Source organism: Brachypodium distachyon, chromosome 3, assembly GCF_000005505.3.
Source record: "Brachypodium distachyon strain Bd21 chromosome 3, Brachypodium_distachyon_v3.0, whole genome shotgun sequence".
NCBI lineage: Eukaryota > Viridiplantae > Streptophyta > Magnoliopsida > Poales > Poaceae > Brachypodium > Brachypodium distachyon.
Window position 1 is genome coordinate 4394737 of NC_016133.3, and position 13409 is coordinate 4408145.

Below are 13409 nucleotides of genomic sequence, written 5' to 3' on the forward strand. Positions count from 1 at the left end.
TAGTTCACTGACTTTGGTCAGAGTTGAGTTCCCTCTTCTTGTAATAACCTTCCTTGATGGACTACTTGGACCAAGGATCGGACCAGATGTTGATATTATTCCCATCACCTACCCGCCAAATACATCCTTTCTTGAAGGTTGAGTCACAGCCCAAATACTTTGCCAAGCATAAGAAGCATTTTTTTTCAATGGAACATCAAGGATATTCCCATCCGGGAAATATTTAGCTCTTAAAACACCAGTGCGAACTGAATCTTCATTGGAGATTAACTGCCAACACTGTTTTGCCAACAAAGCCAAGTTAAAGCAAAAAATATCCCGAAATCCCATACCTACTCGAAATTTTGGAACGCACATTTTCCACCATGCCATCCAATGAATTCTTTTGTGGTCATCCTCGTCGCCCCACAAAAAATGTGACACATCAGTTACTCCTTTGCAAATCTGTTTAGGGAGTTTAAAGACTGACATCGCATAAGTAGGAATACTTTGAGCAACAAACTTCAAAAGCACTTCCTTTCCACCATAAGATAAAGTCTTTTCTTTCCAACCATTAATTCTTTGATTAACCCTGTCAATGAGATGCTGGAAGCAGTCTGTTTTGTCAACCCCAATCATGGATGGCAGTCCCAAACAAAAGTCTCTGAAATTGACTTTGTCTTGATATTAAGGATGTTGCGGACACCTTCTTTTACATGCACATCAGTGTTCGGACTGAAAAAAAGAAGCTAGATTTAGCTTCACTAATCATCTGTCCAGACACTGAACAATAGTCATCAAGGATACTCTTCAAACAAGTGGCATTCTGAGGTCCGCTTGGATCAACATCAAAGAGTCTTCTGCAAATAGCAGCTTGTAGACTCATCCCTTGGTTTGTGTGATGTTATGATAACATATCTAGTTATCACAAACATCTCTCTCATCATTAATATCATGCCACATCACCAAATTTGTTTAGTTGACACTTATGTTAGCACCTATGTTACTCCCACCGTGAGCGAGCAGCCTATTTTGATCTTTGGATCGCGGAGACCAATTAACGCGTACTCCAATCATGAGTGAATTTTGGCTCATTTGTTAGTACTACTGTCTTATTTTAAGCTTTGCGTTGCGGGAAGGCAATTACTACTCCGTAGTAAATTTCGGCTCATTTGTTAGTACATAACGTGTATTCTAAGACGTGTGGGCCCACCTTCTTTCCCTTTAAATACCCACCTTGGTCTCCCTCCCCGGTCCAGCCTCTTCCTTTCCTTCACATCTGGCCTAGCCCCGTCTTCTCCCCTCCCCCCAACCTGAACCCCAAGTCCCCAACCTACCTGCAACTTCTCTCCCTGACAGCCATGAGGCCAGAAGCGAGCCAGCAGTCCTGCACTCGGTGCACCCTGGTTTCCGGGTCCCAGCCTCCCAGGGCAGCCGCTCCGCTCGCCCTCCCTGAGGGCCTGGTCTGACCATAGCCATGCGCGAGTTGGCCATGGCTCTCGGTGCACCCTGTCCATGGCGTTGGCGCCGTTCGGCCGAACCCGGTTTGGACCAAGAATTCGGTGCCGCACCGGAATCCAGCAACCTGGTGTTCGAGCCGGCCGACCCACGACACGAGCCACCGGTCCAAGCCAACCCCGCCTGTGGGCCGTGGCTCGCTCGACCGGTCCAAGAGAAGAGAACCCGCAGCGCACCGCCGCAACAACTTGGGCGAAACTGCCCTCGGGGGATCCTCTCAGTGATCATCCCCACGCGCGGGCCCCGGATGGTTCATCCATAAACCCCCAGCAGGAGGGTTTTCGTCTCGCGCTCCCGCATCCAGCAGGAGGGAGAAGAGAAAGCCCAGAGCTCGATCCCCTCCACCAAGCAGCTCGCCCCTCTGGATCTCCGTGACGAGCGCCTCCGCTCCGCCTCCCCGGCGCAACCGCGCAAGGTAACATCGCGTTTGCTCCTCCTCACCCCTTCTCCTTCCTCCGCTGGTCCGCTGGTCCGTGCTAGGGTTTCCGTTCGCCATCTGTTCTTCGTCTGTGATTATATTTAGTGCCCTTTTGTTCGATCAGATCGATTGCACCGTTTCACTAGATTTGGGGTCTAAGACTCGTTCCGTGATTTCCCTTTTGGTTCAAATCAGGTCGCGTTCGTAGGGGTTTATTGCATAGTTTCGTCTGTGATTATTTAGTGCCCTTTTGTTCGTTCACCTCGTGGGTGCTAGTAGACTAGCGATTGGATGTGTATTGAAAATGTTTGCGCGCTAAATTCTGGCGGTAAACTGCTCCAAAACCTAGACTCTTGAGCTACTGGAAAATTTGGCGGTGAATATTTGGCGCCATATTGAAATTTCAAGATTTTGAACTACTCCATTTAGTCCTATAAATGCCTCCAAATGCCTCCGTTTACTTCATTTTGTCCAAATCCATACTTCAGTTCCATGGCAAACATAGACCTAAACCAACCTGCACTTCTTTGGGATGAGATTGAGGATTACTCAGGGCCTGTGACCGACCTCAACTATGACCTGGAGTGGGTCAGCGACGGAGGTGTGTTCTCTTGCTAAATGTTTTCATTTTTCTTGACTGATGCATTCTTGTTGTAGTGTTGAATCTGTGCGCACACCGTCCTCGTGTCCGTGCTCGCCTGGCACGAGGCCACGAGACTTGACGCTGGTGAGGCTGCGCGTGTCGCTGCCAGGCTTGACCTCGTCGGCGGGGCGCAGATCGTCCTCGCAGTCATGCCCGTGCTCGCCTAGCTAGCAGGGGGCCACGCGACTTGACGCTGGTGATGCCGCGCACGTCGCTAGCTGCAGGCTTGAACTCGTCGGCCATGCGTTGGTCCTCCACGGCGACGGCTCGCCCCTCCTCAGTTGCGCGTTGGTCATCCTCGTCGGCTGCGTGTTGGTCGTCCACGCCGGCGGCTCGCACGCAGAATTCGGCCGCACGCGCGTACATATCAGCCGCGCGCAGGTAAAGGGCTGCCGGCTGCACGACACCGACGCGCATCTCCTCCCCAGCAAGCTTATGCTTGTCCGCCATGGCTGCTGCCCCTCTACTTCTCTCTCTGCAAGCAACAGTGGTACAGGAAAGGTTGGAGAGAATGGGAAAGAAGGAAGGAGATTGAGTGAACTGGGGAAGGAAAGGAGACTAGAGAGAGTGCCCGTTGCGCGGGGCAGAAGACGAGAGGTTAAAGGAAGGAGAGAGAGAGGAAGTTGCATGCGCGAGAGAATAAAGGAGAGAGATCCTGAGGGGGCATTAATTTGCATGCGGGCAACGAGGAGACGAGCGGAGGCAATTTCGGCACATTGCACGCGTGCGCCAACCTTTGAGAAAAAACTGAGAGAAACAAAACACGCCATGCTTTAAGAAATGGAGAGAGCAGAACAATATTCACGGAAGCATTTTTTGAAACTTAGTGACTAAAGTTGTTTAGATTTTTTATGGTAGTCAAATATTTTTTTACTTTTTTAACCATCAGTGGGACTCTTATCACAATATTTTGTCGGTTTTGGCTACATGGTAGTCAAAATTCTCACTGTACCTTGCCTGGAGGCTGGAGTGCCTCAAGCTTCCGGTACCCTACAGGTATCCCAGATCAGAGTTTACGGATATAATTATGGAAGCGGAAGTCAAGCATATTCTGGGTGGTTATTTGACTTTCTTCTATGTATTTCTGTTGCTTAGATTGCATTAACATTTTTTGTTGCATCTAAGAACTGTCCATGTTTGCACATGTGCAAGTATTTTTCTGATTGTTTAGTGGATATTCAGTTCCTTTTGCTAACTTTAATTTTAAATGCTATTTTTTTTCCTTGATACAATATTTATTGGATAAATGTTTTTCCTGCAGGATCAATGTTCCAGAAGAGAGTGAATCTTGCTCAGGTACAAGTATTCTTCCTATTGCTTCCAAAGTATATGTTCGGTCTTATTGTTCATTTTGCCAAATTTTCCTTTACATCCCAATTTTTTCCATCGATCCAATATTATTGTGTCCAAGTCGTGTCTAGCCAACCACACGACCAGCCTGTCCTATAATTGGAAGCAGCAAACAGAAGATCTGGACCCCGGGGATGACTGTACTGAAGATGCAATGAAAAGACTGATGGAGAGAAGATCGCAAGAGCTTGTAGTTGCGTATGGCTCAGTTGATCTTTGGATGTCTTTAATATCTTGTACTGTTTCGTTTTCAATGTATCCAAAAAAAAAAATCAAAACTAATGCTAACTTGGTTTAATGCGTCACATTGAATGGGTGGAATAAAGTGATTTTCTAACACATTAGGAAGTAGTCTCAGACGATCACCAACTCAAGCATAGTAAAGAATTACTCCATTGTCGGTTCAGATATATACTAAAGAATTATCTACCGTATGTTCTTTATACTCATAACCAAAAGAGTCCAATTACTCGTCATACATAACAGCAACTCCAATGTGGTGTCAGAAGTGACGACATCACTAAAGTGAGCATAATCGGTCATCATCTTTGCATCAGCCCTAAAATATACTCCAGTCATCTGTTCTTCGTTATCCCGTTGCAAAGCATATTGGATCGAAGGATTCTCAACAATCTTTTTTCTGAAAATAATACAACAAGCTTCCAGCTTCGCCGTAGTTCAAACTCCTTTTGGCTATTAGTGCGAAAATAATCCCGGGAGCGTATCGGGTGAAAACAACATTCTGGTGAAAATCTGGAAACTTTCCCTCTGAACCGTCCGATCGGAAATGGGCGCACTGGATGAGAGGTGGGATGACCAAGCGTTAACTTAAACGATTTTTCAGAAAACCCCCTCCACACCCACGAACCAATCAAAATTCCTTGAATCCTCTTCAACCCCTCTGGTTCTATCGTCCCGGAGACACCGCCAAGATGGACGCCGGCGGCTTGATTGATCTGCTTTTGGTTTCCCACCTCCCTCCCTCCGACCACCTCCTTGTGCTCTACAAGGCTATCCGTCTACCGCCTGAGCAGCCGCAGCGCCGCCTGGACGCTCTCTTAATTACCAGACGGCGGCGGCGGATGAGGATGCGGAGCCGAGGCAATCCTCTTCTTGTGCTAGCAGCCCTAGCGCCGCCCGAATCTCCCTTACAAGATCGCGGTGACAGACAAGGATATCCAACCCGGCTGTCCCGGCACCGGCCGTCCCCTCCTCCTCCTGTACGAGCGGCCGCAGCCTCCCTTCTGTACGAGCAAGCTGCAACACTGTTCTGAAGTGTGCTTGTCTGATGTAATTAGACATAGGAGGCATATCACTTGATATAAATCAATGTTGACTCCGTGTTTGGCTAAATTCCTGAGCTTTTTTCTTCTATGAAAAGTGATACGAGAAGAGTACATGTATCCTGAACAATTCCGGAATAGAATGATGGAAATTTTCTAGCATGCATGCTCCATAAACAACAACAGCAAGAAATAGACCATATAATTATGTTCAGATGTTCAGAGTACAACTCTGGAAGGATTCAGAAGACAAACCCGCAGCATTTCAACATTGCAAAGACGTGATTCTTGGGACATAATTCTGCCATAGAACATTGCAAAGAAATAATTTAGGGTACAAATCATTGGCATCTGCTGATCATTCACATTGAAAGAAATCGTGAACTGAAGCTCCCACAAAAGGGACTGTCGATGTATCTTTTTTTGGGTGTACTGAAGCTATCCTCAACAATTGGGGGAAGGATTGATTTCCGGTTGACCATCATCGTTTTGAGAGCAAAATCACAACTAGACTCTTTCTTTATGCTTCGTCAGAAGTCGCTGGATTCATAACCAAACAAGGGACGTTGCTGCCGCGCGCTGGGTATGGGCCGTGAGGCATAGGCCAGCGACTGGGAGCGCCGCGTCGTCATGTGAGGCGAGACCGCGAGACAGGAGCAGCGAGGGAATCGTGCGGAAGGACTGGCATCAACGCATCAGGCGAATCGCACGAAAGACTGGTTGCGTCGCATCCGGCGATCGAGTCGCAAAGGAAGTTTGGTAGTCGAAGGGCTGTAGTGCCATGGTAATCAGAAGATGTTGGGGGTTATTTGAAAAATCGTTTAAGTTAACTCTTGGCCATCCCACCTCTCATCCAGTGCGCCCATTTCCGATCGGACGGTTCAGAGGGAAAGTTTCCAGATTTTCCCCAGAAAGTTGTTTTCACCTGATACGCTCCCAATAATCCCTGTGGTCAATGCAAGTGTAGCCAAGGTTAGCAACTCCTCCAACATGCCAACCTGCTAATTCATGAGCAATTCCGAGAGCCTGAACTTCTAAAACTAGATGATGTGCCGTGCCTTGCGGTGAACCGTGTTAAAATATATGCATTAATAGATGATTCAAATTAACCAAAACTAATTAAAAAAAAGTATTCTTGTTTTACATTTAAAAACGACAAAACTTAAAAAGTATGTGTGAAATGATGTATAAAATTTTAAAAAAAAACATGATTGGATTGATGAAGCGACAAAAAGAGTACGATGGGAACATGGATTTTTAGACTTTGACTAGATGGCGCCGGAGCGACGCCTATCCTCACGCCCGCTTGCACGTAAAAAGCTGCAACACATGCATAAGGCCCACAACACCGGCGAGAACCCCTCGGGACGCCGCGGTGAGGTCAGGCCGGTGCTGCAAAGGGGCAAGCGGCGGTGTTGCGAGGTGAGGCCGGTGGTGCTGCAAAGGAGAGATGGCGGCGCTGTTGCGAGCGACGGCCGCCGGTGTTGCAAGAGCCGTTTGCGACGCTCTCTCCAAGGCCGCGCCGGCTCCCATCAGTGGTGCTGCAAACGGTGAAGCACACGACTGGAAGCCGCATATACGCCGGCGAGAACTCCTCAAGGCGCCGCGGCGAAGTATTTTTTGGATCTTGTTTCGTTTCAACATATACACATGTTGCGATGGAGAGGGGAGAGAGGGGGAATCAGGCGGATCGGATAGCACGGCGGATCAAAGTATTCTATTTTTTTACTATAGGCTCCTAAGAGCAACTCCAATAGTCCAATGGGATCCCTCAAATTTTATCCCAAAATGTTTTTCGTGGTCATTTGGGGGAGCAAGTGGACATGTGTCCTCCCCATGTACGCCCTCATCACCCAACCACATCCTCTTCCTCTTTCAAATTAGTTTTTTCTTCTCTTCATTATTTTTCCTCTTCTTTTCACTTTTTTCTTCTTATTTTCGCATCTCTTGTTGTGGGGCCGGGCGAACAAAAGAGAGCACCGGACAATGCTCGGATGTAAACATGACATTTTGTCCGTTTAGGAGATGCGATTGAGAGATGATTTTGGAGGCAAAATCTCCGTATCCTTCAAATTGCACATTTAGGATAAATTTGGGAGATGCTCTGAGCACGACAAGAACTTCGGATTTGGGCGAGGAATACCTCATGAGTTCTGAAACTCCTTTTATTTATTTTTATTTTGCTTGGTAACCTTCCCCGGCCCCGTCTGGCCGATCTCGCTGCCGAGCGACCAGCCCCCTAGCTCCGTCGCTCGTCTGCCTCCTCACGCGAGCGCCGCAGGCCCCTAGCTCGTCTTCCTCCTCGCGCGAGTGCCTTCACCGCAGGTATCTATCTCCCCTTGGATTCTCTCGCTCCCGACCGTTTGTCCCTCCCATCACCCCACGGACGGATCCGCCCTTTAGCTCCCCGTTTCATCTCCTTAATCTTCTCCAGTTCGTAATCGAGGCAAAAATCAAGGTAGGGCGGCCGCCCTACCTTGCCCTACTCGGAGTCGGAAATCAAGACAGTATATATATCCAAGCGGTCACCGCCCAAGTTATCAGATTCAGCCGCTCGGGATCCCTCAATAAACCTCCTCTCTGACGGCGAACGGCCCCCAAGCCATCTCCCCTTTCTCGGCTAATCTACGACATGGAGGTGAGTTCCGTTTCCTCTCATTGTTTCAAAGGTGCCTTTTTTGTCGACAAATATCAAAATTGTTACTCCCTCCGATTCATAATACGGTTAGTACAAAGTTGTACTAAGTCTGTGACACTTATTATGGATCAGAGGGAGTAGTTTTTTCTTGAAAGATGTCAAAATTGCATTTGAGGCTGCTAAAATTACATCCTCAAGACTAAAAATTTGCATCATTGAAACTGTCAAAACTTGCGGCTATCAGAAAGTGCATAAGGCATAAGTGACACTATTTTTAGACTCGTAAAATCGCATCTTTCACAGGACATAAGAATTACATCTATTTGATTGTGATCAAAATCACATCTTTGTGACTGCAATAGGAAATTAACTCTTGTTTCTATCCATGTCAAATGCAGAAAGGCACTCTCGATGATAGGCTCAGTAACTTGCCTGACGATATTTTGCTTGCCATCCTTGACCGGCTAGATGTCAGAGATGCTGCAAGAGCAAGCGTTTTCTCCAGACGATGGCGGCAGCTCCCTGCTATGTTATCTCGACTTCAGATAGACGTGCGGGATTTCTTGAACAGGCAGGATCGAACTTGCTACGCTAAAGAAGCTGCTAGGAGCAATGCAACCATAGCTGAAGTGACAAAAAGCCTATTGTTACGCAGAGAGTTGACCGGAAACACCATTTACCGCTTGTGCATAACCTTCTTCTTGAGAGAAAAGGACCACATATCCATTGGATGTGCTGTTGATCGTGCCATGGTAACCCAAAAGGTTGAGATAGTGGAATTCGATGTTTTGACTGAGACCCGTTACATGTTGTTTGATGAGGAACATCTCGTTCGTTATGGGAGACAATTTACTGCGTTCTTTGATGCTTGTCCGGATGCATTTGGTGGTCTGACACGCCTCCGCCTAGAGTATTTGCGTTTTGGGGAATTGGACATCGCTAACATTCTCGTCACTTGCAAGCGACTGAAGCATCTACGTCTGTTCCGTTGTGATTCAGGGGACTGTACCATGTTGCAAGTTGAGCATGCTCAACTCTGTGAGCTCGCTATCGTTGATTGTTGTTGGGAAAGGGTCGAGCTCATCTCACTCCCTAAACTGACATGGTTGATCTTTGAGCGTTGGGTATCTTCCCAAGATCCTTTATCTCTTGGTCATGTGCCATTGCTCGAGGCTGTCAGATTCATCAATGTTGGTCTTAGCGGGCACGAGGCGGTCAAGTTAAGTAAGTTCCTTGGTGATACCTCGGTGCGAGATAGGTTGGGATTTGAAAGCGAAAAGGTGCGTGCAGACATATTGTTTTGCTTGCTGTGTGTGGCTTCACTTGTCTCATCATTTGTTTATATGTTGCAGATTTGGGTTCAGCCAGAGCGCCCGACGAAAGGGTTGGCATCTGTGTTCCACAAACTAAGATCTGTGACTCTGACTGAAATTCCTGAAGAGTGTGATCTCATGTGGACATTGTTCATTCTTGAAGCTTCTCCCAATCTGAAGGAGCTATGCTTGACGGTTTGTTCTTATCTAAAGCCGTCTCTCTTCTTTCCAGCACATGCATCTGCATTTTCATATTATGCTTTTGGCACCAAATAAAAATGGCCTCAAAATTAACAACCTTTTTCTTTTCATCATTGTCGTCATATGGCATACAGGTGTGGACTCATGCGTGCAAAATGGTAACGGATAAGGAGGAGAGAAGGGAACTCGGGTACAGTGAGGAGAAAGGTGTTGAGTGGGACGAACCAAGTGATTTCCAGCACCACAATCTGGTCACGCTTACGATCTTCGGATTTCAAGCTCTTGTGGCGGTGCACTATGTTAGACGTGTCATGAAAGTGGCGATGAATTTGCATGATGTTTTCCTGTACCGACGTATGTTGTGCCCAAAGTGCAAAGCGAGCCCTCCATTTTACCCGTGTACGGAATTGGAGGGGCAATTATGGAAGAAGTGGATTACCAACGGGATGGACACCTTAGCCACAATTCACTTCCCCAGCTGCAAAGCAATGGGGGCTGCATATCCTGCAAAGCTACAGTTTCCGTAGCGTTTTCAGTCCAAGAAGGTCCTGTTGTAATTTATTTCTGACAAAACTGGGAATATAGTTCGACGTCTTCTTTTCAGGTAGTTTATTTGCTGCTAGTCAGTAATTCTCAAGGAAATAGTGATCTTCTTTTTTCTAATAAGTTAAGGAGTAATGGTCTTGCTTATGTGCCATGGCTCGTTGGAGCATGTTCCTTGTGATCTAGTTTTGTAGCTGCAACATCTTGGATCGTCGGATAACTATATACTCCCTCCGTCCTGAAATAAGTGACATGGACGGAGGGAGTATATGATATACATATTCCAGTGGCGTGGACATTATCACATTATACAAGTGCTCGAGTGAACCAATTAGGATGAATAAATGCTGGCTTATTTTGAGGCTTAAAACTTGATTCAGTGACCATGTGTGAACTATTCAACTTATTAGATGCAGCTTCAAATTCCAAAAAAATCCTATTTGCAGTGCTCATCTGCCATATGTGTACTTTACCAAAACTACATCTGAATTTTTCAGGCACTGTAACTGAATTCTTATTGTTATTTGCATGGTGATCCGCCATACATATATGCAGTTGTTTTTCCGCGCCCCTTATATAGTTTGCACGTGTTGCCACTGAACCTCCATGGCTCGTTGGAGCATGTTCTTCTCTGGCCTGGTTTCGTAGCTGCAAGGTCTTGAAAGTTACCGACTTGTATCTTTTGTCAGTGTGTCCAGTGAGGAGAAAGGCGTTGAGTGGGACGAACCAAGTGATTTCCAGCACCACAATCTGGTCACGCTTACGATCTTCGGATTTCAAGCTTATGTGGCGGTGCACTATGTTAGACGTGTCATGAAATTGGCGATGAATTTACATGATGTTTTCCTGTACCGATGTATGGTGTGCCCAAAATGCAAAGTGAGCCCTCAACCTTACCCGTGTTCGGAATTGGAGGGGCAATCATGGAAGAAGTGGATCACCAACGGGATGGAAAGATTAGCCACAATTCACTTCCCAGCTGCAAAGCAATGAGGGCTGCATATCCTGCAAAGCTACAGTTTCCGTAGCGTTTTCAGTCCAAGAAGTTCGTGTTGTAATTTATTTCTGACAAAACTGGGAACATAGAAGTGTTCTTTTCAGGTAGTTTGCTTGTTGCTAGTCAGTAAATCTCAAGGAAATAGTGATCTTTTTTTCTAATAAGTTAAGTAGTAATGATCTTGCTTATGTGCCAGGGCTCGTTGGAGCATGTTCCTTGTGATCTAGTTTTGTAGCTGCAAGCCTGCAACATCTTGGATCATCGGATAACTATATAGTATATGATATACATATTCTAGTGGCGTGGACAATATCACATTATACAAGTGCTCGAGTGAACCAATTAGGATGCACAAATGCTGGCTTATTTTGAGGCTTAAAACTTGATTCTGTGACCATGTGTGTGTATCACTATTCAACTTATTAGATGCTGCTTCAAATTCCAAAAAATCTTATTTGCAGTGCTCATCTGCCATATGTGCAATTTACACAAACTACATCTGAATTTGCAGGGCCCTGTAACTGAATTCTTATTCTTATTTGCATGGTGATTCCCCATATGTTCCATTCCATATATGCAGCTGTTCTTTCCACGCCCTTGTATAGTTTGCACATGTTGCCACTGAACCTCCATGGCTCGTTGGAGCATGTTCTTCTCTGGCCTGGTTTTGTAGCTGCAATAACAGCCGCTGTGCATGTAGATGTAGCACCGCTTCCTTATACATTCTTGACTGCGACAACGTCCAGTGTCTGGATCAAGACGTTACAGCTTAAACTACCCTGTAACCCTGCTAAATTAAACCAATGCTAGATTTAATCGGTACTCTGCCCTTATAGAATAGATAGTTCTGCACAGAACATAGACTATTCTGCTCAAGTGGAAATAGAGCATGTCACGGTGGACCAATTAATTATAAAATACAAATACTATCTATCATCTTAATATGCAACTGTCGATCGAGCTGCAGAAGGGTGCCTCAGAAACGACCCGGCTCTGTTAGACTCGTCCGGCCTTTCGTTGCCTCTGGCCGTGAGCTCATATCAGTTTTCTCTAACACCTCTGTCACTTTTTTTTTATGGCTAAAACAGTGTCAAGCTAATCATAATTCTAATCGATTTGAGTGTACGACTGGGAACTGAGAAAAGAAAGGGCAGAATATATAAGCAGAAGTTTTGCAGGGGCAAGGTCACTAGAAACGTATTTGTAGATGGTGGTGCGGATGCTCACATGAAAACTTTGCCGGTCAGAAAATGTGATCGGCATGAACGTGGGACACTAGACCCGGTGAGACCACCCGCTACGGCCTAGTAAGCCTGTGCATGTTCATTACACGATTGAGGTGTATATAGGAATTGTCAAAAGTTGAAAATGCATTGAAATCCAATAGAATTAATTATCATTGAATACACATTTGTTTTATACCCATATTGATATAATACACAATTTTTTTGTCAGACAAGTTTACACAGAAAACATAAAACATTATATATGCATGACATTTCTAGAACAAACCATTCAGGGCACATGCATAACCTATGTTCATAAACAAAAAATACATAAAGTGAATCCTACATTTTTTTTTTCAATCGATATAGAAATTCCATACCTCTGCATTGCATCTCAATACTAACCAAATGGAATCCCTATTAATTACTCACTCACAATGTCATGTATAACACAATCAGAACTAGGCGTGAGCAGGTTTTAACAGATAATTTGGTTCGGTTTTTCAAAAGCCTACCTGGCGTTGGTCAAGTGGACACATCATGCGGTCAGACGGCCGCATACGCAACTGGGACCCTGTGATTAACAACTTAATAAAGAATTAGGACTCGCGCATGCATTTTCAAAGTTTAAAGACTAAATTAGCACCTTTAAAATAGAATTAGGACCTTTGGTGTATTTTATGCCCGACTAACTATAAGCTGATTCACTGCTTCTTGTGCCTTATTAACCCAACCCGAAGAGACAGAGAAGCTTAATGGAAAAACAGGCTTATCGCCAAATCCCTAAAATTGCAGGCAAATGGTAGAAGATGACTTCGTTTGTTTGAAGTATCCGGATGTCCAACCATAGCTATCACAACCCTTCTGAAGTGAAGCAGAAAGTGGGAAAAAAATAGGTTGCGTGGTTACGCTGGTGTATGGTCCTGCCCAGGTGGCTCTTCTATCTAGTTTAGTTTGGTTAACCCGCATCAGTTTTCTCTAATATCTCAGAACATACGTTTTTTGATGGCTGAACTAGTCTCAAGTTAATCATTCTCTAATGCAACCGATTTGGGTCTACATGTGAGAACTGACACAAAAAAGGCAATATATACAAGAGGAAGTTTCACAGGCACAGGGAGTCACCAGAATGGTATTTGTAGATGCCTAGATGGGCAGATGGCGCGTGACTAGGACGCTCACATGAAGACTTCGCCGATCAGCAAATAGCAATAGCATGGATTAATGTGGAACGCTTCATACTTTCTTGTCCTAATAGATGACATGGTGAGGCCGTTGGCAGGCCTGAGGCGCGTGAGAG

General features: G+C 45.6%; 1 protein-coding gene and 1 long non-coding RNA gene across 2 annotated transcripts; both read left to right on the forward strand.

The window, feature by feature from the left end:
• Window positions 1-1255: 1255 nt before the first annotated feature.
• LOC112271831 lies at window positions 1256-4180 on the forward strand. Its single transcript, XR_002965307.1, has 2 exons — window positions 1256-1912; window positions 3820-4180. It is a non-coding gene; the product is annotated as an uncharacterized LOC112271831 (long non-coding RNA).
• A 3643-nt stretch (window positions 4181-7823) lies between these two features.
• LOC100835543 (F-box/LRR-repeat protein At3g58980) lies at window positions 7824-10088 on the forward strand. Its single transcript, XM_003570977.3, has 4 exons — window positions 7824-7829; window positions 8228-9109; window positions 9182-9337; window positions 9478-10088. Exons 1-4 carry the CDS (start codon window positions 7824-7826, stop codon window positions 9868-9870), a joined length of 1437 nt encoding a protein of 478 aa, XP_003571025.2. The 3' UTR covers window positions 9871-10088.
• The last annotated feature ends 3321 nt before the right edge of the window (window positions 10089-13409 follow it).

Coding starts and splice junctions, on each gene's coding strand:
- LOC100835543 (XM_003570977.3), top strand. Junction 9,110..9,181: donor TGGGATTTGAAAGCGAAAAG/GTGCGTGCAGAC, acceptor TATATGTTGCAG/ATTTGGGTTCAGCCAGAGCG. Junction 9,338..9,477: donor TGAAGGAGCTATGCTTGACG/GTTTGTTCTTAT, acceptor TATGGCATACAG/GTGTGGACTCATGCGTGCAA.